We start from the raw sequence: 24,599 nt of genomic DNA, 5'->3' as shown, positions 1-24,599 counted from the left end.
GTGCTGCCAATCGGACATCGTGTCTGGGGCATGTTCGGCCATTCAAACATATGGTGTCTTGGTTTTTTTCGGATCCGAGTTGACACTCGGACATCGTGTCTGGGGCGTGTTCGGTCTGTGTTGCCATTCATACATTGTGTCTTGGGCGTGTTAGGCCTGTATTGACACTCGTACATCGTGTCTGGCGCGTGTTTGAACATCATGTCAGGGGTGTGTTCGGCCTGTGCTGCCAATCGGACGTCGTGTCTGGGGCGTGTTTGAACATCATGACTGGGGTGTGTTCGGCCTGTGCTGCCAATCGGACATCGTGTCTTGGGCGTGTTTGGACATCATGTCTGGGGTGTGTTCGGCCTGTGCTGCCAATCGGACATCGTGTCTGGGGCGTGTTTGGACATCATGTCTGGGGTGTGTTCGGCCTGTGCTGCCAATCGGACATGGTGTCTTGGGCGTGTTCGGCCTGTGTTGATACTCGGACATCGTGTCTGGGACGTGTTCTGACATCATGTCTGGGATGTGTTCGAACTGGGTTACCACTGGGAAGTCGGGCCTGGTACTGCAACTGACTTTATAGTGAATATAGCGACTATCCTCATTTCAAACATAACTATCCTTATTTCTGACATGACTATCCTCATTTCAAACATGAGACTAACCTCATTTCAAACAAATCTGACCTCATTTCAAACCAATCGAACCAACCTTCCTCCAATTATCACTTTGCCGGATCTTTATCGACACAATTGCTGTAAAAATATATTTTGCGTATACCAATGATGATAGAACCGTACTGATTAATATTCATTTTATATCCCAGTTCTTTCATGAACTATAAACTGATGCCTTCCGTCAGCCAGAGTGGAATTGATTTGGTGGCAACGTCACGCAGAACTTTCTCTTTATTTACTTCATTATTCTATGCAGAAAAGCTCTCATCACACAGGATTCATTTCAAAAAATGAACCGAGATTCCATAGGGGTCACTCAGTCCGTCACATAACTGAAGTGGTCCTGGCGGAATTTCGGCGGAATATTTGTGATCACGTGAAACACTATTTTCGCGAACGCAGAATATTAACCCTCAACCGATGCACGGCAAATGTCATAGTTCAGGCTGGATACGAAAGTGTACCTCACCTAATTAACACATCATCGGAAAGAGCGTTAAAATTACTTTATTTAAAATCCATTTCTAGATTCCAGATCGTCCTGCTTAATTACGAACACGAGGACCAAGGCTACGTTATATTGCGCTGTCGGGCATTGTTGGCCGCCATTTCAATTTATGGCAAATTCCACATTCAAGGCCGGATTTAAAAGTGTACCTCACCTACAATTCAGATAATTAACACATCATCGGAAAGAGAGTTCAAATTACTTTATTTAAAATCCATTTCTAGATTCCAGATCGTCCTGCTTAACTACGAACACGAGGACCAAGGCTGCGTTATATTGCGCTGTCGGGCATTGTTGGCCGCCATTTCAATGTATGGCAAATTCCACATTTAAGGCCGGATTTAAAAGTGTACCTCACCTACAATTCAAATAATTAACACATCATCGGAAAGAGCGTTCAAATTACTTTATTTAAAATCAATTTCTAGATTCCAGATCGTCCTGCTTAATTACGAACACGATGACCAAGGCTACGTTATATTGCGCTGTCTGGCATTGTTGGCCGCCATTTCAATTTATGGCAAATTCCACATTCAAGGCCGGATTTAAAAGTGTACCTCACCTACAATTCAGATAATTAACACATCATCGGAAAGAGCGTTCAAATTACTTTATTTAAAATCCATTTCTAGATTCCAGATCGTCCTGCTTAACTACGAACACGAGGACCAAGGCTGCGTTATATTGCGCTGTCGGGCATTGTTGGCCGCCATTTCAATGTATGGCAAATTCCACATTTAAGGCCGGATTTAAAAGTGTACCTCACCTACAATTCAAATAATTAACACATCATCGGAAAGAGCGTTCAAATTACTTTATTTAAAATCCATTTCTAGATTCCAGATCGTCCTGCTTAATTACGAACACGATGACCAAGGCTACGTTATATTGCGCTGTCTGGCATTGTTGGCCGCCATTTCAATTTATGGCAAATTCCACATTCAAGGCCGGATTTAAAAGTGTACCTCACCTACAATTCAGATAATTAACACATCATCGGAAAGAGCGTTCAAATTACTTTATTTAAAATCCATTTCTAGATTCCAGATCGTCCTGCTTAACTACGAACACGAGGACCAAGGCTGCGTTATATTGCGCTGTCGGGCATTGTTGGCCGCCATTTCAATGTATGGCAAATTCCACATTTAAGGCCGGATTTAAAAGTGTACCTCACCTACAATTCAAATAATTAACACATCATCGGAAAGAGCGTTCAAATTACTTTATTTAAAATCCATTTCTAGATTCCAGATCGTCCTGCTTAATTACGAACACGATGACCAAGGCTACGTTATATTGCGCTGTCTGGCATTGTTGGCCGCCATTTCAATTTATGGCAAATTCCACATTCAAGGCCGGATTTAAAAGTGTACCTCACCTACAATTCAGATAATTAACACATCATCGGAAAGAGCGTTCAAATTACTTTATTTAAAATCAATTTCTAGATTCCAGATCGTCCTGCTTGCTTACGAACACGATGACCAAGTTACGTATATTGCGCTGTCGGGCATTGTTGGCCGCCATTTCAATGTATGGCAAATTCCACATTCAAGGCCGGATTTAAAAGTGTACCTCACCTACAATTCAGATAATTAACACATCATCGGAAAGAGCGTTCAAATTACTTTATTTAAAATCCATTTCTAGATTCCAGGTCGTCCTGCTTAACTACGAACACGAGGACCAAGGCTGCGTTATATTGCGCTGTCGGGCATTGTTGGCCGCCATTTCAATGTATGGCAAATTCCACATTTAAGGCCGGATTTAAAAGTGTACCTCACCTACAATTCAAATAATTAACACATCATCGGAAAGAGCGTTCAAATTACTTTATTTAAAATCCATTTCTAGATTCCAGATCGTCCTGCTTAACTACGAACACGAGGACCAAGGCTGCGTTATATTGCGCTGTCGGGCATTGTTGGCCGCCATTTCAATGTATGGCAAATTCCACATTTAAGGCCGGATTTAAAAGTGTACCTCACCTACAATTCAAATAATTAACACATCATCGGAAAGAGCGTTCAAATTACTTTATTTAAAATCCATTTCTAGATTCCAGATCGTCCTGCTTAATTACGAACACGATGACCAAGGCTACGTTATATTGCGCTGTCTGGCATTGTTGGCCGCCATTTCAATTTATGGCAAATTCCACATTCAAGGCCGGATTTAAAAGTGTACCTCACCTACAATTCAGATAATTAACACATCATCGGAAAGAGCGTTCAAATTACTTTATTTAAAATCAATTTCTAGATTCCAGATCGTCCTGCTTGCTTACGAACACGATGACCAAGTTACGTATATTGCGCTGTCGGGCATTGTTGGCCGCCATTTCAATGTATGGCAAATTCCACATTCAAGGCCGGATTTAAAAGTGTACCTCACCTACAATTCAGATAATTAACACATCATCGGAAAGAGCGTTCAAATTACTTTATTTAAAATCCATTTCTAGATTCCAGATCGTCCTGCTTGCTTACGAACACGATGACCAAGTTACGTATATTGCGCTGTCGGGCATTGTTGGCCGCCATTTCAATGTATGGCAAATTCCACATTCAAGGCCGGATTTAAAAGTGTACCTCACCTACAATTCAAATAATTAACACATCATCGGAAAGAGCGTTCAACTCTATTTCTTGGAATGAGTCACCTGAAGTTCGTGGAGCAGAGAGTAATTTGAACGTTCTTTCCGATGATGTGTTAATTATCTGAATTGTAGGTGAGGTACACTTTTAAATCCGGCCTTAAATGTGGAATTTGCCATACATTGAAATGGCGGCCAACAATGCCCGACAGCGCAATATAACGCAGCCTTGGTCCTCGTGTTCGTAAGCAAGCAGGACGATCTGGAATCTAGAAATGGATTTTAAATAAAGTAATTTAAACGCTCTTTCCGATGATGTGTTAATTATCTGAATTGTAGGTGAGGTACACTTTTAAATCCGGCCTTAAATGTGGAATTTGCCATACATTGAAATGGCGGCCAACAATGCCCGACAGCGCAATATAACGCAGCCTTGGTCCTCGTGTTCGTAGTTAAGCAGGACGATCTGGAATCTAGAAATGGATTTTAAATAAAGTAATTTGAACGCTCTTTCCGATGATGTGTTAATTATCTGAATTGTAGGTGAGGTACACTTTTAAATCCGGCCTTAAATGTGGAATTTGCCATACATTGAAATAGCGGCCAACAATGCCCGACAGCGCAATATAACGCAGCCTTGGTCCTCGTGTTCGTAGTTAAGCAGGACGATCTGGAATCTAGAAATGGGTTTTAAATAAAGTAATTTGAACGTTCTTTCCGATGATGTGTTAATTATCTGAATTGTAGGTGAGGTACACTTTTAAATCCGGCCTTGAATGTGGAATTTGCCATACATTGAAATGGCGGCCAACAATGCCCGACAGCGCAATATACGTAACTTGGTCATCGTGTTCGTAAGCAAGCAGGACGATCTGGAATCTAGAAATTGATTTTAAATAAAGTAATTTGAACGCTCTTTCCGATGATGTGTTAATTATCTGAATTGTAGGTGAGGTACACTTTTAAATCCGGCCTTAAATGTGGAATTTGCCATACATTGAAATAGCGGCCAACAATGCCCGACAGCGCAATATAACGCAGCCTTGGTCCTCGTGTTCGTAGTTAAGCAGGACGATCTGGAATCTAGAAATGGGTTTTAAATAAAGTAATTTGAACGTTCTTTCCGATGATGTGTTAATTATCTGAATTGTAGGTGAGGTACACTTTTAAATCCGGCCTTAAATGTGGAATTTGCCATACATTGAAATGGCGGCCAACAATGCCCGACAGCGCAATATAACGCAGCCTTGGTCCTCGTGTTCGTAAGCAAGCAGGACGATCTGGAATCTAGAAATGGATTTTAAATAAAGTAATTTAAACGCTCTTTCCGATGATGTGTTAATTATCTGAATTGTAGGTGAGGTACACTTTTAAATCCGGCCTTGAATGTGGAATTTGCCATACATTGAAATGGCGGCCAACAATGCCCGACAGCGCAATATAACGTAGCCTTGGTCCTCGTGTTCGTAATTAAGCAGGACGATCTGGAATCTAGAAATGGATTTTAAATAAAGTAATTTGAACGCTCTTTCCGATGATGTGTTAATTATTTGAATTGTAGGTGAGGTACACTTTTAAATCCGGCCTTGAATGTGGAATTTGCCATACATTGAAATGGCGGCCAACAATGCCCGACAGCGCAATATACGTAACTTGGTCATCGTGTTCGTAAGCAAGCAGGACGATCTGCAATCTAGAAATTGATTTTAAATAAAGTAATTTGAACGCTCTTTCCGATGATGTGTTAATTATCTGAATTGTAGGTGAGGTACACTTTTAAATCCGGCCTTGAATGTGGAATTTGCCATAAATTGAAATGGCGGCCAACAATGCCCGACAGCGCAATATAACGTAGCCTTGGTCCTCGTGTTCGTAATTAAGCAGGACGATCTGGAATCTAGAAATGGATTTTAAATAAAGTAATTTTAACGCTCTTTCCGATGATGTGTTAATTAGGTGAGGTACACTTTCGTATCCAGCCTGAACTATGACATTTGCCGTGCATCGGTTGAGGGTTAATATTCTGCGTTCGCGAAAATAGTGTTTCACGTGATCACAAATATTCCGACGAAATTCCGCCAGGACCACTTCAGTGTCACATAGTCACCAGAGATGAGCATGGATTAGGATTAGGTTTTGAAAAAACAGGATTTGTGAAATTTTGTCGGATTTGGATTGGATTTGGATTAGACATTTTTTTCGGAACGGATTAGGATTTGGATTGGATTGATCGATTTTCTGGGAAATTGAAATGCCATGTGGCAAATGGCGACAAACTTTATGCAGATCAGTTATTAATGTACTTATGCTTACTAAGTTTGTACTTATGGTTACTAAGTTATCTTGAATCAAGTGAATCGTTGGTTGTGAAAGAAAATTTTCGAATCCCTCCATTGAATAAATTAGTATTTTTCCGGAATTTCCAGTTGGAATCGGATTAGGATTGGACATGGACTTGAATATGAAAAAGTTATGGATTAGGTTTTGGATTTGGATTTGAAGGTTCGGATTCGGATTGGATTAGGACATGGAAATTTCAAATCCGCTCATCTCTGATAGTCACCTGCATCGAACCAATTCTTTGTGTTTTGCGTCTTTTGTATTCTATTGGAATAATTTGATGAAAATATTATCTTTCACTCTCTTATATTTTATATACTTACAAGTATTATAAACCATATTTTGCCTTGAAGATCTTAGGCTAAGCCACATTCAACTTGAGCTACTTTTGTTGTTATTGTAATACAGCTATATAGGCCTACCTGTCTACTTCTGAGAATTTGTGTAGTTGAGCCCAAAATGCTTTCTGGGAGGCTGTGCTTGTACTCCAGAGCATACAAGACCTCGGCTCTGCTTCCATCATATAAGAGTGTGTATAATCTGGAGAATCTTTATCCCAACAGCTCATACCATTATGGCGGAATATCCCAAGTAAGTCTACTTATGAATTGTGTCGAAGGTAAACGAGAATGTTATTAGTTTTTGGAGGAAGTACCATAGGATAAAAAACTTTCTTCCGTGTGTTCAATTCAGTTTTCTTGATTTTGGTGTTCTATTCTTAGGAGTTTTCTGATTCTCCTGTGACAAAGTTTTCCGGACACATACCAGTTGGTAAGAAATTATGTAAACATCTAGATATTTTCTAAAACACAATTCGTGTGAGGACACCATTGGGTTCTTTGCTGGGATCCTCTCTTGGCAGGCAGGACATAATTTCTTAAAACCTGAAGCTTTTGTGATGCTAAATATTTGCAAAACGACTGTCATGTGTCATAGGTAGTATGTTAAGTACTGATCACCTGATCTATATACCGCGGTATCTTACTGACCGTATAACATATTGAGGAAGCAGCAGTTTCTTAATTTAGGTCTTTTGAGTGTGAACCCCACTCATCCCGTCATTGTTTCTGGTCCATGATTTGTCAGTCATCTTGCAATCAATGAATCTAAGGACGCTGTTAGTAGTAGTAGTATTGTATCGGTAAATATATTAGTCTTCATTGCTAATGTGCATTCATCCATTTTCAATCAATTAAAATGGCATTCTGATGTGACGAAACTTCATGCGTTATTCAGTTGAATTATTGTTTTGTATGTTACCTTGATAACACAGCGTATCATTTTTCCAGATAAGGTAATTGTGAAATATTCGAGAGCTTCAGGTCCCGGTGGTCAGCATGTTAACAAAAGTAAGTCTTCAGAAAGTTACTGCAGCCTACTTTTTTCAAATCTATGTTGCAAGAGCGTGATTGGTATATCGCTTTACGTAACCCAGGGGTGACAAACGCACGGTCCGCATCCGGCCCGCCAGACGATTTCATCCGGCCCGCGAAGCAATTTTAAGGAAATGAAAAAAATATTTGACAAATGTCTGATAAATGCTTACAGTGTTAAGAAGAAATACTTTCATCCATTAATCCCTCAAGACAGCATATGTCGAGTATGTTCAATGTTCATAGGCCACATTGTAACCACCCGACAGCGACGTTATGGTTTCACTCTAGTCGTGATTAGGAACCAAGAATAAGTCACTGATATTGACTAGGGCTGGGCAAAATCGAGTACCTGAGTGCTTCGATTCTGAATCACGTATTACGCTTCGAGTCGAGTATTCGATTATCACTCATTATGATGTCACAACATAATGTACCATGTTGAAGTTCAAATACGTACCTTTTATGCCACCAAAAAGAACATAATGCCTGTTATCCATCACATTAACGATACTTTGGTATCTTCTCGACCATACTGATTTCATTGCACTTCTTAACAATTTTGTGGGATGATCATAACTTTGAAAATGTGTTAATTACAATAACGTTCGTAGCTTTGTGCTATGCCTAGTATGCTGCGACACGACCTATCAACGGCCTATCTAGGTTTCAAGGCTTCCTCAGTGGCAAATAGTATCAAAACTATAGTTCTTGTTAGTAAATAAACTTTCAGTTGCGAGGAGCGTATAATTTCAGTACTCGAAAAAATCGTATTTTGCTACTCGACTCGAATCAATAAAATTAATACTCGATTCAGATTCGAGTACTGGAATCATTGTGCCCAGCCCTAATATTGACACTAAATTGCAAAAAGGCAAAATGTGCACACTGAGGTCAGAAGTTTTGGAAAAAATGATCAAAAAGTAATTCTTCACAGAAGCGAAAAAGCCAATGCGAAACCGTTATGCACAATGTAAATCAAATATTCGATGTCACACACTACATCTGTTTTGGCTCAAAAGGTCCCCGGCCACCGCAGAACCCCGAGTCGCGATTTATTCTGATGAACCAAATTCCACCGTCCGCTTTTGCAGCTGAATCTCTTGTATTCCTCACAACGCATACCCAGGCCTTACGCCAGTTAGCATAGAAATATGCAAACATATATCGTTGTCAGAGCCACCGTTTTCGGGTTTACAAAGTTCTGTATTTAACCTGCCAATCATCCTATTTTCATCAATTCCACTGTTTGCGAATAAAGTTGTTGCTAGAATGGAGCTCCTTAATATAATGTAATATAATATGACGTGAAAAGGCTTGGTAATAAGTTGGGCGATTTTTTTTACCAAAAAAAACTTAATTTCGACCAAATTTTGACCTCGCGTATGCAAATTAGGTGTATTTCCACATTAATTTAACTAGCCTACTTATCTTCATTTCTGGTTGGAACTGTCTGTCATTACGAAGTAGTTTGCCCTGAAAAAACGTTTTTGACTTAAAAAGTGACAAATTTTTACATGAAAAAAACTTTATTTTAACGAAATCTGGCACTATGAAGAATTCCAGTAGTTACATTATGCATTATGGTAGAAATAATCCAAATTTGTGGTATTACAGCAAAAGATACTTTCCTACATTCTCGGGTAGTGTCATTCCTTACTAAGTAGCTTGCCAAGAATGGAAAAAGAACATTCAACAGCAGCAGTTGTTGGCTGACAACACTGCTGAAGTTGTGCCTACACCCTACACTGCATGTTGCTTCATTCTGACAATGTTGTCTACATCACAATTTTTCATCATGCTCTTCTTGATATGAGAACCATGCAATGCCCAAGCCATCTTTCCTAAGTTATGATATTGCGGTACGTTGACCATAACACCATGTCGATCTGTTTGTTTCATTTGACCGCTACGATTTACAATGAGCAGACAATGGGCCGTCTACAACGGTACGCCTATTCAGTAGGCTACAAGCTGTAAAATATCAAATGATAAGTTCACCGACAGTGCAAAATCTACGATACAAACGAAATGCAGGGATCAAAAATATTTTGACCTAACGCTAAAATTTTGACTTATTTTGACATGTAAAAAAAATCGCCCTAATGATGATGTCTTTCTATGTACATTCTTCATATATTGGTATATAACATAACATATGGCATATTGATACAAATTAATGTTTTTGCAGCGAGCAGTAAAGCTGAAGTGAGATTCCATGTACTATCTGCGGAATGGATTCCTGTAGACTTGCGGCCGAAGATAATGGAAAAAGTTAGCTCGTATGCAGCAGACTCTTTTTTGGAGATTTAATGCTTTCAACCTCAGTATAGAAAACGAATTAGCGGAAGCGGTGAATTGATCGTGAACTCGGATCAAAGCCGGTATCAAATGCAGAATGTGAAACTGTGTCTGGAAAAAATTCGAGACATAATACAGGATGTCGAAAGGCCCCGTGATCCAAAAAAGGAGGAATTGAAGGATGAATTGCTCAACATGGACAAGTGAGTGGGCATTGAATGATTTCCTTTTTGAGGAAACATCACTCAAAATATTTTATCCTAAGTACATACTGAGGCCAGTGAAAATAGTGGTAGAGTCGTAGAGTCCTGATTTTGTTGTGATTCCCTAAGGTTGATCGGGTGTGTCGATGATGTGGCCGCTTTTAGCGAAGCAATAATAACATATGAGGCTCTACGTGGTCGTGCGACTGTTGTAAATTCTTGCGGATCTGTACCCACTGTTTGGACACTGGTTCACTGATTTCTATTCCTGCGCTGAATTGTACTAAGTCACGGCCGCCCAGGCGCGTAGCCAGCCTAAAAGTAAGGGGGGGTTCGATTTTTTTTTCGAATTTAGTAATATAGCATCAATTCCTCAGGGTAAAGTACACGCGTAAATAGCGATTATACAACATCCCCGTGTTGACGATTAAACGCGTATGACAAGCTTGTCGACGAGTCCGGAATTGCTGTTCATTAGCGACACCCTAATCTGTTGTGAACAATCAAATACCCGCGCTTATCAACGCGTCAAACAATTAAATACGCGCGCTAATGAATGCGTCCTACTCTTATGTCGCTACGCCCCCCAGACCCCCCTTCCGCATCGGTTATTATTATCTATCTTTCACCACCACAAAGGTTTGCCCAGGTACTGGATTCGGCCATGTCTATTGCATATGTGCAAGGATAGACTACATCTAAACTAAGCAATTCTACCGCATGCAGAGACGTGAGGATTATCAGGATACGGGACTTTTCTAGCAAATGCAGTGATTTGATGATCATAGGCACATCTGTACGGAATCATATTCTTGCTTGGTGCACGAATTTCCATGCTTATTCGTCATTCTCCTTGAAAAAATCGCAAAATCCAAATAGGGGGGGCCCCTTCGACCAGGAGGGGCCCCGGGCGACCGCCCACCTCGCCCACCCCAAAAGCCACCACTGGACCTAACGCTATAATTTTGACTTTTTGACATGTCAAAAAAAAAATCTTTCTACTTATCAGTGTTTCCGTTTTGCTGTAGGATCCACGCTGCTCAGAAAAAGCGACTGCAAAGGAAACGAATGCACGGTTACACGAAATCGATGCGTAACAAGTCCAACTACGATTGAAATGGATCTTGATATTCTCTGTCATAGATCGGGCATGCCGTTGGCCGCAATCCTTTTGATCCTGCACCGCTGCAGGTTTCTCTGAAGCAGCTTGCTTACTGTGTGCACGGATGGGATACAACAGTGTTTGAGTTTCTTAAGAAATCTCAATTCGGGTCGAAATTTCCATGGACGAAATATAACTGCTTGATGTGGTATTCTGTTTGAATCGTTTGATTCATGTGTCCGCCAGTGATTGAGTGCAAGGACAACCTTTATCAGATGGCATGGTTGATAGCAAGCCGAGTCGTGGCCTAGGGTCGGGAGACCCCATCACCTGACATTTATTTTGGCGTTGGTTTTTGGGTGGTATGTTACGGCACCCAGTTCATTGCTGCCCCAATAAATTTCCATTGCGGCTACACTCGTCATCTCACACGCAATTTACAAATCAACAATGCGCTAAGTAATATATTTTATTAAAATACACGTGAGGATCAAAAGATTGTTTTTGCCGATATTTTACATGGTTGAAGAAATTTCAGCACTAGAGTTGCAAAGCTGTCCATCTGCTCTTATCCAGGATGAGCGATGAAAATGTCCAACACAATCTGTTCATAATTTCCATGCCTTCCGCATCATGATGTCAAAATATATGTCGTTATCAATCGAAGCACTGACTCCGGCGTAGTAATTCATAAATTCGTCGTATGTCACTACGCCGTCAGGGTCTCCCGGTGTGTCGAAATTTTCAAGGAATTTTAGAAATACCTAAAATACGGTTACGCAGTGGTGGTCAAAGTCGCTATTGTTGATACTCTTGTAGGAGTATTCCCATATAATTACAAATCGAAGGAAGGATTCGCTACACACGCCAACCTACTTCGAGTAGAAACAGTAAACGAAGTCTCAAAAATAATCTTTATGTAGTCTGAAGAGGTAGAAGCATGGGGGAAGAGGCGTCCTAGCATTTTCCTTGACGATCGACGGCGGGATCTAATTCAAAGTTGCGCAACGATTGCAAGATAACCGATTGCGCTAATAATATCATGCCTTCTCGGTACAGAGCCAACATCACACGATTTTGATTGGCACTTATAGGCATACTCGTAAGAGTGATGCAAATCCATCAAAAAAAACACTTTCTACTTGACAAACTATAAAAACTAGCCTAAGTAGTGTAGCTTGAACATTCTTGAAGTAAAAGTAGTTTAAAACATGGCCACTGCGGCATTGTGTAGGACAGGGGTGGGCAATTATTTTTCTCCGCGAGCCAAATCAGGAGCAGAAATATGTTGGCGGGCCGAGTCAGAAATTTTAGAATATCCAGCGTATTGATTTCTTTTCTAAATTGGAAGCAGTGTATTACACGAATTGGTGCTCAGTGGATGTGTTGATATTAAGGAATGACTAAGTAACGATTAATTACCCAAAAAAATATCTATTTGCCGTCATATTTTGAAACAATGTTGAACATGATACATTTTGAACTCTCTTTAAACCTCTATCCGCGTTTCTCTATCAATGCCAGCCCCCATCGAGATGCATGAGATGTCTTGTATACCCTAATCGCGCCAAGCGCGGAATTTTTTCATGGTTCATTATTCAATCGGTCAATAATAGCCTATTGGTAATTGCAAATATATTGCTATATATTTTTAACCTCTTTCAGCCCAAGTAGTGGCCTACTCAGTTTTAGCTCTAGAGCTGAGTGAGGTACTGTCTTGGAAATATTCGAGAGGGCCCGTTGGTATAATTACTTCGCTACATGCTGTTGTTATTTCGTGACACCCCCCCAACGTCTGCTATGTGAGAAGGTATTGAAATCGCCGAAGCGTACCAAACTGAAAAGACGACCCCGATTGCCGATTGGTATTTCATCACTGGCAAATATTGCCTATAGACGATTGGACTTTGTGGTTTTCGGTCAACATAAGAAGGGCAGTCATTTTCGGCCAAGGTTCCCTCGCTGTCGAGGTTATTCCCTTTACTTAGTTTAGTTGATCAGCAGCTGCAATTGCAGTGCTTTCTCAGAATCCCGTGTTGGCCTAAAGTTCATTTATCTTGGTGCGTCGTGGCGCGATATTGGCCAACGCCGAAATGCCCATTCTAAAAACCATTGAATGAAGTTGCATAAATTTTCAAAAATATACCCTATAATTTATGTTCACTCATGAAATAATTTTGGGCACCCGTCGAGCTCGCCACGCAATTGGGGGGTTTGACGTGCGGTAGTTACGGTTCTAAAGAATATATATAGCCTATAGCTGGTTTCTGAGAATTAAGTGTGCAGCTTGCCGAAATGGCCTTGTTCATTAGCGAGGATTGCAGTTATTAGCCATCTTTGAAATTCAACTTTCGGCTTTCTTTTTTTGACATATTTCATGGGTGGTGATATATTCATAGAAATCATGGTCATTGATCCATTTGTTTCATGAATTATGGATTAGGAAACTCATCACGTAACAATTTGAAACACAGACCGTGTAATGCGTAATGTGACAATGGCACCAAAGAAGGTTTGGTGACTTCTTGTGACTTTAATTCTAACGGCATAACTTGCTACATTGACTTTAGTTTTAATCTGGATTAGGCATATGAGGTACGTATAAGCTGCGTAATCACGGTATGTTAATGAACAGGCTTGATAGTAAACGAATTTCCGGTCCAGTTTATACATCGTATGGTTTTAGTCCACGCAGCAACACTAAAAAGTAGGTTTGATATTTTAAATTTCAAGCAGCCTTTCGCGGGCCGCACAGAATCGCTCGGTGGGTCGCATTTGGCCCGCGGGCCGCACTTTGCCCAGGCCTGGTGTAGCACATATGTAATAATTAAATACAATAAAGCAATTTCATACAGGCTACATTGGACATCTTTGGTACACTCAGAGTTCATTGTATGATGACGAATGTATATGAAATTGCTTATTGAGTCTAAAGAATGCGTGATGTCAAGTTCATATAAGCCTACTATACAGTAGGCCTACCTGATCTTCCGTCCATTCCCCGCTTACGTATTTTGGGTGATGGGAAGCGTCGTACACTCCGTACAGGTCTTCCACCGTTATTTGCCCGTCGCCTGTGCGATCCAGCTTTCTAAAAGCTCTAAATGAAACAAAAAAAAACCATGAGATAGCTTGGTTTTGCTCTCAAAATTCGACTCCAATAACAACGGCACCAAAGCTGATACAACCGTTTTTGGACGTGTCTATTGAAGCAACGAAGAAGGTTATATACTGCTACATACTGTCCTATACAAAAGAAGATATAAAAAAAAAGAAATATGAATGAGCCCGCTACGTATAGGGTCTGGAAATCAGTAGTATTTTCTGTTGTAGGGCTGGGCGAAATCGAGTATCTGAGTGATTCGATTCTGAATCACGTAATATGCTTCGAGTCGAGTAATCGAGTATCACTCATTATGACGTCATCACAGAATGTAATATGTAAAAGTTCAAATATGTATGTATATAGTATATGCATTGTATACCTTTATGCGACCACATAGAATAAAATGCCTGTTATCCATCACATTAAAGATACTTCGGTAGTTTTTCGACCATACCGATTTCATTGCACTTGGTGACAATGTTTTGGGATGATCATGACTTCGGAAATGTGATATTTGCAGTAACGTTCGTAGCTTTGTACTAGATGTTTCGTATGCTACGATACGGGCAATCAAGGTTTCAAGGCTTCAAAAGTGAAAATTAGTATAGAAACAATTATTCTCATTAATAAATTAATTTTCAGAGGCGAGGAGCGTATAATTTTAGCAGTCGAAAAAATCGCCCTTTACTACTCGACTCGAATCATAAAAATTAATCCTCGATTCAGATTCGAGTACTTGAATCATTGTACCCAGCCCTATTCGGTTGTATCAGGCATCGTCAACTCGACAACCGCGCGAGAAGATAATGGGCTAGCAGTGATTTAGCCTGTTCCTTGATCAAGCATCACCGTAGCAGACTAGTGGTGGAGGAATCCGAGTCTAACTATTATTTACAACAGGATTATAGTTTGGTATTTCATGCAGGATCAGTAGGCCTGATGTTTTGCAATACACGGTTTATGTGCTATCAATGGGGCAAGTGTTTGCAATTTTTTCAACTTTTTTGTACAGCTTCCGATAGGCTTCGTAGATACTCAAAATCTATGTACTATGGTGTTTTAAGGTGTTTGGGGGGATTTAATAGTGCAACTTTTTGCAACTTTTCTCTCTTTTTCATAGCCAATTTTTCTGCAACTTTTCTCAAATATTTCGTAAAAACGTGAAGGAGTGATTTAAGAACATACTATAAACTATTTCTGTGTGGTTCTACTCTCTTCGATTTGCATAACAAAGAGCTATATGATGGGTTAGTTGCATCTCACTGTTATCTATGACCAGAGGTGGTCAAAGTAGTCAAGAAAGCCACTCAAGTAGAAGTAGAAGTAGCGACGAAAAAATATACTCAAGTAGGGGTAGAAGTACTTCTTACGTAAGCAGCCAAGAACTACTTAAAGTAGAAGTAGAATTGACTGACTTTAAATCTACTCAAGTAAGTAAGTATGGTTCTGAAAACGATCGTAATTCGTTCGCATGGACTGTCAAAAGCTGCAAATGGAGCTATGTGGAAGGTGTAGTGAGCTTGATTCTATTCATGCATCCCAGGATAGATGTCAATTTTTGACAAAATAAGCTGTCGTCCAGATCATGGGATGTAAATGATAGTATTGATATGAAAATGCGACACTAATCCTTTTGTTCACTCGAACACCCCGTTTTAGAGAATATCATGGGATGGCGCCCTCCCCCATATTGTAAGGCTCGTAGTTCAGTCCAAGAGCAATACGGATAAGCTGTGTCGGATACGGCTTAAACACTATGCGCGATTAGTATATGGTAATTAAACATATGGCCAATCGTAAAAATGCCATTTAGTGCATAGCTATATTTTCGGAAAATATAAGGCCCATTACGACACTTGCTTTTATGCTTCAACAGGTATGTTCCCCAGACAAAAGAACTGAAACTATAATTAGAAAAATACAAATACTACTTCTAAAAAGCGGAAGAGATATTTCATGTCTTTTGTCCAGAAAGTTTCAACGGCGGTCTGCTAAAATAGGTCTAACGTTAAAAAAAGGTCAAATTCCACTTTTTTAGATTAGGACACGTCATGGGCTGCTAGGTATAATAGATAATTGCTAGAGTGCGAAACGGCAGTTTCAAACGTGGTTAAGGGGACCATACTTATACTGTGATGAAATATTTGATATAGGCGACAATGCGGTGTAAACGGAACCACGCAACCCTGTATTTAAATTATATTCAGCGATACTTTCGTTAAAACATATGTCGATCCATATCTACCGTGCGCGAAGCGCAACGAAAATTCTAGGAATTACATTATTCTTATGAAAATTACATGTTGGTACTACGTGAAAACAGCCCCGAAATTCCTTAGGCTATCTCTCTTATTGCGGGATTAAACTACTTCTACTTGACAAACTGAAAATAGAGAAAAGTAAGTAAGTAGTTCACAAAATTATTGCAAAGTAGAAGTAGCGAAAAAAGGATCTACTTGAGTAAGTACCAGAAGTAAAGGAAAACTACTGGAGTACTTCGTTACTGACCACCTCTGTCTATGTCACAGTGGAGAGGAGTTCAACTCCCCCTGCCAAGCACGACGGTGCCAAAATAATATGTAAATAGATCGCCTTAATAATTCTGTCGTTTAAATTTGAAATAGTTTCCCATTTCACGAACGCCCGGGCGAGGCCGCGAAAATTACATTTTCACTGGATCCCCTTCTTCAGGCTATTGATTTTGTTAAAGTCGCCAAGAGTGAGTTTTTCTGTAATGCCTTGGGTCAAGTTTGCGGACCTTGGGGGTTTGGTGTGTGTTATTCTACTTGTTTTATGGGGAGGGGGTTATCGCTATGCTGTTTGGAATTTTTGGGGAAATTATTCCCGCATTGCGTAATTTTCTTGCTGTGTGCCGGGAAAAAATTTAATTTTGGGAGGTTTGTCAGACCGTTAAAGCTAAATAAAACGTTAGCATTTTAGCCTATATGTAAACAGTTGACGTCATACCAAAATTGCCTATACTTTAGGTCAGTGGTTCTAACCACTCATCCTGCAGCGCCCCTTTTCGAAAATAGCCCAAGTCTGGCCCCCCCCCCCCGTATTGTAAGGAAGGTAGTAAAAACAAATGGGTAAGAGTTCTGGTTGGTCTTTTCGAGTTGGGGCTTCTCACTATTGAAGATAGCGTGAATCGCGCCCGAGGACCATGCACTCGACTAGTTAACGCTATAATATTTGTAGTGCTATATTCGAGATCAAATCAAGGTTGTTGTTATTATAACAACCATCGGGTACAGGCTCACACCATCATCTGGTTCGAACCCGGTGTACATTTTCATTTATTGCCTTCTGTGACTATAGTAAAATTTAACTCAGATATAGTGATAGAGATCTTTGCTCACATTGACTTAGTATAGGCTACTTCACCAGTCATTAACTTTACCATGAATGTATTCAAAACAACGCGACCCGTATTATATAATATAACGTTCATGTCATGTCCCGGGTCACGACATTAAACAGTATCATACTCTATTCCATGATATGATGAAGAAATATTATGAAAATTAAATTTTGTAGCTACCAAATACAAATATATTTAGTTAATCATTTTGACCAAAAAGCTTCAAGGCATCTTTAATGTACAAATGGCTCTCACTCTCAAAAGTGGTACAGTGTCTCTTTCTTCTATTTCGACACGCTGAGTGCTGCGGGATTAACTACTTATAGGCCTACGGAACATTTTGTGGAAAATAACCCGAGCTAGCGTGACGGGAGTCATTTAACGGGGAATTTTACATGAATTACAATAGACCCTGCAATCATGGAAATATGTTGCAAACATTGTGGACATTTATTTTTTGCCCTGCGCGACGAAAAATATTGAGATTTGACTAATTTTGTCGAATATTCATTTGCTTTGAGAACTCAGGGATATATAGAACTGCTGTTCTACTATATAAGCTACTCATATGCCCCTATCGCACCCTCTACTGCGGCGCCATTTTTCTGCAGCGCCCCCACACCGCCATCTGAGCCCAGCGTCCCCCTGGGCGTTTTCGCCCTCTTCAAAATCCAAATCGCCATTTTGGGGGCGCTGGCGACAAGGATAAGAAACACTGCTTTATGTTCACCCAACATCAAATGTATGTTAAATATGATAGCCTGGTTATGCCCTTCTATTGTAATGCACCTTTGTATAAGACTTTTTCTCGCCTTTGACATCGGCGGTCGCAGTTTCACGAGAAATTCATCGAAGTCTATCGTTCCGGAGCTGTCCCTGTCGAATTCATGAAACACGTCCAACAATTCATCCTGCTCCAGATCTATGGCGTAGTCTCTGAGACCTTTTTTAAACTCCCTGAAGTCAAGAGAACGGCTCCCATCTGGAAAATGATGTTGTCAAAATATATCGTCTGTCCAGCAACAGCAGTTTAACCCGGGCTCGCAATACATGCCAACCATAAACGTCATCAACCACGACAGAGCATGAATCATCTGCTGGACCCCATCACGCGTCCAAAGAAAATAGTCTCGATATCATACCGTCATCCATGATTTTAAAAACTCTTCCTAATCCCTTGATTCCACTTGATCCTCGAGATAAGCACTGTAATCGCAATCTCTCAACGGGATCTGATGAGTTCGCTAGTTTCCGGTTGGCAATTTTCGCCATTTCCGCATCATGGCGAGGAGTTCCGGCCATAGGCTAATAGTTGCGAATTGACCTGCTTATTATATTTCAACCCCTAAAGAAAATTGTTGATATCAGATCCAAATGTTCTGAGGTATTTTCTTATTATACGATACCATTTTACTACGATAAGCAGTAGACTTCAACACGAGTAGGCCTGTACACATGTATATACTAGCTATTGTTCAAGCAAGATGATCACGGTAGTATGAATAGGCGTCGAGTAACTTTTCATTGTTTTAGATGCCGTGAAATGTGATAGCAACACGGTTATAGCTACGTGCCCAAGGATTAGTTGGACAGCGTAGAAGTTTGCTGAATGATTCTAATCTGTCACTCAATATAAATTGTAATTCCTCTACCATAATAGTTACAGATTTGGACACCGGAATAAAATGAACTCTATTAAAATGATGTTCCTATATAACTGCGGGGCATGACCATGAAATATCTTCATTATTCATTGCTCACAACTTCTACTCGACTTTACGACGTATGTCTCGGCGACCCCATGCATGGTTCCGGTCTTGGGAGCAATTGAATAGTATATTCATAATGAAATGAACCCGAAAATTCTCGGCTGACATTCGTCATGGGTAATCGTCAGCAACTAGTAGTGAATTGGAAAGGACATTGTACATCAACAATCGTATCACAAAATATGACGTCACCAGCATGGAATGAAATCTCAAATTAGAGAGCGTTCAATATTTTAAGATGGTACACGAACTCCTTCTGTAGACGAAGCTTGGGCTGATGTATTTTGATAAAGGTTGACTCCAAGGCACACAGATGAAAGTGTGAACGGCCCCTTTCGATGAAGCGAAATATATCGTCTCGATATTTTTTTGCACAAACGGGATTATCTAACAAATGTTGTCAATGGCAGATTTTATGGCCCATGATCAGGCCTGTTTATTTTTGGATTTCTCCAAAAATAACAAAAATAGCTTAGTTTTGGATGTTTTCAAATTTTATTTTTGGAGATTCTCAAAAAATAAGAAATGAAGGTGTTTTTTATCCCTAATACTACTAGAAAACTTCACCGGAAGTATGTTATTATCATGTATTCATGTCCTCTAACACATCGACATCATCAGTGATCTGGATCTAACTTCCAAATACTTTCATCACAAAGTCTTTGGCCTGGAAAATGCCCTCAAAAGTCAGTGACAGACGCCCTTCAGAGACCCTTCTCCCACCTGATTTTCGAGAAATCGGCTTCGACCGTCGCCGTTGCGGGAAACAGCGAGCCTATAGAGGCCCAAAGAACTGTCGGATGGCTTCAAACTCTTCAATCTTCCAAGCCTTTGCTCCTGACAAGCGCTGGTCAATAATGCGCTTGGAAGTGATGTTCATTTTTTATCGGAAAGACATGGATAGGAATTGGTCTTCGATATTCAGTATTAACTCATATATCCACTTGATCGACAGCCGACCTCGGTGTTCGTGGATCAATTCACGGAGCCGCAAATAAAGTAGCCTATGTATCATTGTTTTTTATATTATTAGAATCAAAAAGAGCAAAAAGTGTTTGTTGTGTCCTCACTCCTACGGCCCACGAGGTTGCACCACTTGGTGTTGTAGACAGGGCAGGACCCTTCCATTGTCGGCAACTTCAATTTTCTTTTTGCCGTCGATGAGCCCTGCAATAAGTCTCCCGGCTGTATCGACCGTGGGCTGTCTCTCCTTTTCGTCGAGGACTGGTCGCCCGGTCGAACGCCTTCGAGGTCGAGGACTTCACACCCCTAATCGTCCACGAAGTTGCGTACCTCAGTGAACCTGATAGCCCAGCACCCTCTGACCATAAAACCGTCCTTGCTGCGGGTGTCATTGTCCCAGTCCTCAGCTGAGCTCCGAGCTTGAAGGCGTTCGACCAGGCGATGTAGCTCCTCCTCCTGCTTCACGATCAGACACCCAAGTCCCCGAAGCTTCGTGACGGAGGTGCTCAGCTCTGTTGCCATGCAAACGAGGACGATCGGTTGGATCCACCACTGCGACGAAGGTGCACAGCCCGGACTTTTCTCGTAGATAATCTCGAGTAGGAAGTGCTCACGTTCCTAATTGACAATCAACCGGTGTCAACAAACTTGGGGCAGGTACTTTTCATCTCCTGGATCAAGTTCTGTTGCCGTCTGAGGTAGCCATTCAGTCCCATTGTCGTGTGGACGAAGTGATTCTTGTAGAGCGGGCGGTATTCGGCATGCGCCACAAGGTCCAGTAGTGCAGCCCGCACCATACTCGCACGATTTCATACCCTGTCGACTGTTCAACCCTTGTCGCCACGCCTCTGATCCATCCAGTAAGTGGAAGTACTTTTAGCGCTTCCCAGACCCCCTCTCACACACACATGCTGTTTCTTGTGTTTTTTTGTGAGTTTCCAGTTTGTTACAACAGTATTTACGCTGCTCTGACTCGTTTATTTCACTAATAAACTTGAAAGACATTATTCAAAAAAAGCTTATTTTTGGATGTTTTCAAATCTTATTTTTGGAGAATCTCCAAAAATAAAACCCAATATCCAAAAATAAACAGGCCTGCCTATGATTGTTCAGCATCAAGCTTGAGCGGATGATTCACCGAGCGTGATGCACGTGTTCTGATAAATCTAGGGACATGCTGGTTTATGCGTTCCTGCATGCAAACGCTTCGACGTTCTTCTTACGTAGCCACAATCACGGTGGCACTTATATTCGTACACTACATTACTTTGTTGAAGTGTTGAAGGGAGCAGTTCAGGGATGTCACTGGGATATTTCGGAAAAATCCAGATGATCACGCTGTGTAATACAGTGTGTATGTACCCAGAAAAACCCATATCCTATATTTCACTCAAATGTCTATGCGATAGCTGTGTAACTGGAAACTGAGTGTTATACACAGTTATACCGTCGTGAAAGTAAGTTTTTGCCCTTGATATTGAAATTACCACAAGGCACAGTTTATACAATAAATTTGACTCTGTAAACACTGCACATCTTACAAAATATGTCGTTTTCCTCTTGACGCATATAGCTATGAAACAATCGGTGCGCGGCGGCAATACTGAAATCAGCAGCCATTCCCAATCTCTGAGGGCGATTTTCGGTTATTTTCAATGACCTGACCAATTTGAAAGTATAGCTTTCGATTGATTAATCCTGGTAAAATCACTTTTATCTGGGATAATGGGACAGAGAGGCATATGTTTAGTCGAAAAATAAACAGCCAGCTATCTTGACTTTCCGGGTATATTCGAATGTACTGATAACCAGCAACTGCTACTAGCATTCAAGTCTTAAATCGTTTTGAATTGTAAGACAACAGTCCCAATGAGTTTCCCTATAACCCAGGTAGCACGCCTACTTGGGTACCACAAGGTATCAAGGTGAGATGAATTGTGGTAACCAGCTGGGGAAACCAAGCGGGAACCGTACATTTTTGGCCCCATATTACAGAGGTATTTTCTGGGGAACCATGTGGGTAACCCACTTAGCTGGCAGCGAAGACAATATTACGACCCTGGTCCTTGTAGCAGTGGCAGTAGCAGTGTAAGTGGGCTGAGAAGTCGACGTAGAGATGTGCTAGGAGATGTTAGGTAAACCCTACACGTTAGTTAACTTAACATTGTATACTGTACAGTACATACCTGGAACCTGCTACCTCCGATCACGCAAACCAATATATACGGTAATCTGAGTATATAATAACCTTTACGGTGGGTGAGTGAGGCCGTCATCACTGTTTAAGTGTAATCGTTGAGTTATATTTTCAACTGAACAAGACACACACAATGTACAATACGATAAGATAGAAAGCGATGTAATGAACAGATAGGAGGATGCCGACCGACGCGCAGTTGCCGTCTTTTAGACTGACATCTACCTCGGCTTAGAGTGCCCGCCGTCACAGTTACTCTCGATGTTGATCATTTTCGAGGCCAGGGCCCTTGCTAGCGATTTCCATAACTTGTGTGTGAGTGCATTCTTTCGTCGAGTCATTCTCGGGTCTCATGTCGCAAGAAGAGGAGCCCAGACAAACCTCCGACGGGAGTCGAACCGAGGCCGCCCGATTCTTAGGCGCTTATCGTCACCAGTACCCGAATTCAATTCATATGGAGGTGGAATTCAATTTGGAAATGTCCCAGCGACCAGCATCGCAAATGAATAAATCGGAAACCGATTATAATATGACTTTACTCTATAGATGAACAAACCTTGCTGTAGGAAAATATAAAAGAAGGATCTCTTTCGGAAAACTACTCGGTCACATGTGGGAGCCCTATGAAAAGTCGACCATTCTTCATTGACGAAAATAACAAGTTCCAATTATTTGATCACAGATATTTGACGAGTAAAATTAATCCTGAGTTAAAAATAATAGATACAGATAAGGGATAAAGGTAATGGGATCTACGCAAGAAAATTATAACGCACGCTGTGAGGAATTGAGTACTCTAGCAACGGAAATTTAAGTTCACTTCAGTGTGACAAACGGTCAATTTTAAATAGTTCAAATCACATTGACGAGGTAAAGCATGGTAGGGGTTTTAATGTTCGAGGTTCGAGCAACCAACAGGGATACCATAATAGCTAGAAAACTTTACTACATACGGAACCACCTTTATTATTCGATGAAATAAACCAAATAACATAGATGGAAAATAAGGTTGGTTCCTGTGTGGGTGATATATGGGAAATCTGAGCTCCTCTATAAGTGGGTTTCTCATGTTTCAAGATGATTTGATATCAAAAACTCAACAAGTAAACCTTCTTCGAGTTCAAATTGATAGGTACAATTAGAAGAGACTTATTGCAATCTACCTGGGATTGGTATGGTATAACCACGCATCTTTATGGATGGAAATCCCGCTTGGTTTCGATGTGGGTTACATGTTACTAACCCATTCCGATCATCCATCCCACCTAACCACTTAAATTCCACCTGGATACCAAGTGGGCGTGCTAGCTGGGAAGTAGCCTAACTTTCTGCGGCGGTTTCGCATGAATGCTCCATCGCATCGCAAGGACTCTCATTTTATCAGAGGTGGTCAAAGTAGTCACCGTCGCTACTCAAGTAGAAGTAGAAGTAACGCCGGAATTTCTACTCAAGTAGAAGTAGGAGTGGTGGTTCACAAGTAAGTAAGTAAGTAGGTATTCTACGCATATTTTTGCCTACAAAACTGACAACTGTCAGGTAGAAGTAGAAGTAGTCTAAAATCATAACTACTTAAAAAGTAGCGTGAGTCGGAAAAATCTACTTCAAGTAATTCAAAAAGTAGAAGTACTTCGTTAGTGACCACCTCTGCATTTTATTAGTGAAACAGTCTCTCAAGACTCTGTCGTTACATTAACAGCGAAATCCACCGGCAATTGGCGAGCTGAAGTACGTGCATTTTACGACACTGTGATCTTACTAATCTAATAATTAATTTCCGAACGTAAAATTGACCTGACAAACATGATGCTAAAAAAGAACTCAGATTTTAAGGGCAAAAACCCAGAAAAATAGGTGATGCTCAAAACACCCAGATCTGGGTGGTAAAACCCAAGAGTGCCATATGTCTGGAGCAGTTGCGTTGTCGTGAAAATCACGTTAGTTTTCACTGTGTAACACTTACTGATTTTCGAAGAAGGACATTTGGGCATATTTTAGAATTTCCTCCCATGGACGCAGTTTGAACAGTGAAATTTCGATCATGCCCGGAAATTCCGGACAGCTACCCTATCACCAGTAGTTCTCAACCAAGGGTCCGCGAAACATTTTGAGGGGTCT

At 40.8% G+C, this 24,599-nt stretch overlaps 3 protein-coding genes across 5 annotated transcripts in view; 1 reads left to right on the top strand and 2 right to left on the bottom strand.

Moving 5' to 3' along the window:
* Positions 1-24,599, bottom strand: part of LOC145442220 (alpha-tocopherol transfer protein-like) — a 234,018-nt gene that overhangs the window by 8,190 nt on the left and 201,229 nt on the right. The window contains exon 8 of one of the 3 annotated variants that reach the window (XR_013915978.1): positions 6,113-6,319. The exons of 1 other annotated variant lie outside the window; for it this stretch is intronic. The gene's annotated coding sequence lies outside the window, so the exon portion shown is untranslated. Of the gene's footprint in view, positions 1-6,112; positions 6,333-24,599 lie in introns of those variants that run through there. One more of the 3 variants, XR_013915979.1, reaches the window with a different exon arrangement.
* On the top strand, positions 6,370-11,310 carry LOC145442223 (large ribosomal subunit protein mL62-like). Its single transcript, XM_080320133.1, has 6 exons — positions 6,370-6,700; positions 6,832-6,880; positions 7,399-7,458; positions 9,674-9,756; positions 9,811-9,986; positions 11,015-11,310. Exons 1-6 carry the CDS (start codon positions 6,569-6,571, stop codon positions 11,100-11,102), a joined length of 588 nt encoding a protein of 195 aa, XP_080176259.1. The 5' UTR covers positions 6,370-6,568; the 3' UTR covers positions 11,103-11,310.
* LOC145442222 (calcyphosin-like protein) lies at positions 11,540-18,946 on the bottom strand. Its single transcript, XM_080320132.1, has 4 exons — positions 18,698-18,946; positions 18,345-18,537; positions 14,071-14,188; positions 11,540-11,852 (listed from the first exon to the last, which is right to left on the bottom strand). Exons 1-4 carry the CDS (start codon positions 18,855-18,857, stop codon positions 11,697-11,699), a joined length of 627 nt encoding a protein of 208 aa, XP_080176258.1. The 5' UTR covers positions 18,858-18,946; the 3' UTR covers positions 11,540-11,696.

Source organism: Botryllus schlosseri, chromosome 7 (assembly GCF_051294905.1).
Source record: "Botryllus schlosseri isolate E-star chromosome 7, Bs_hap1, whole genome shotgun sequence".
In the NCBI taxonomy this organism is placed as follows: Eukaryota; Metazoa; Chordata; class Ascidiacea; order Stolidobranchia; family Styelidae; genus Botryllus; species Botryllus schlosseri.
The sequence above is the reverse complement of the archived record's forward strand: the minus strand, read 5'-3'. Positions and strand labels throughout refer to the sequence as shown.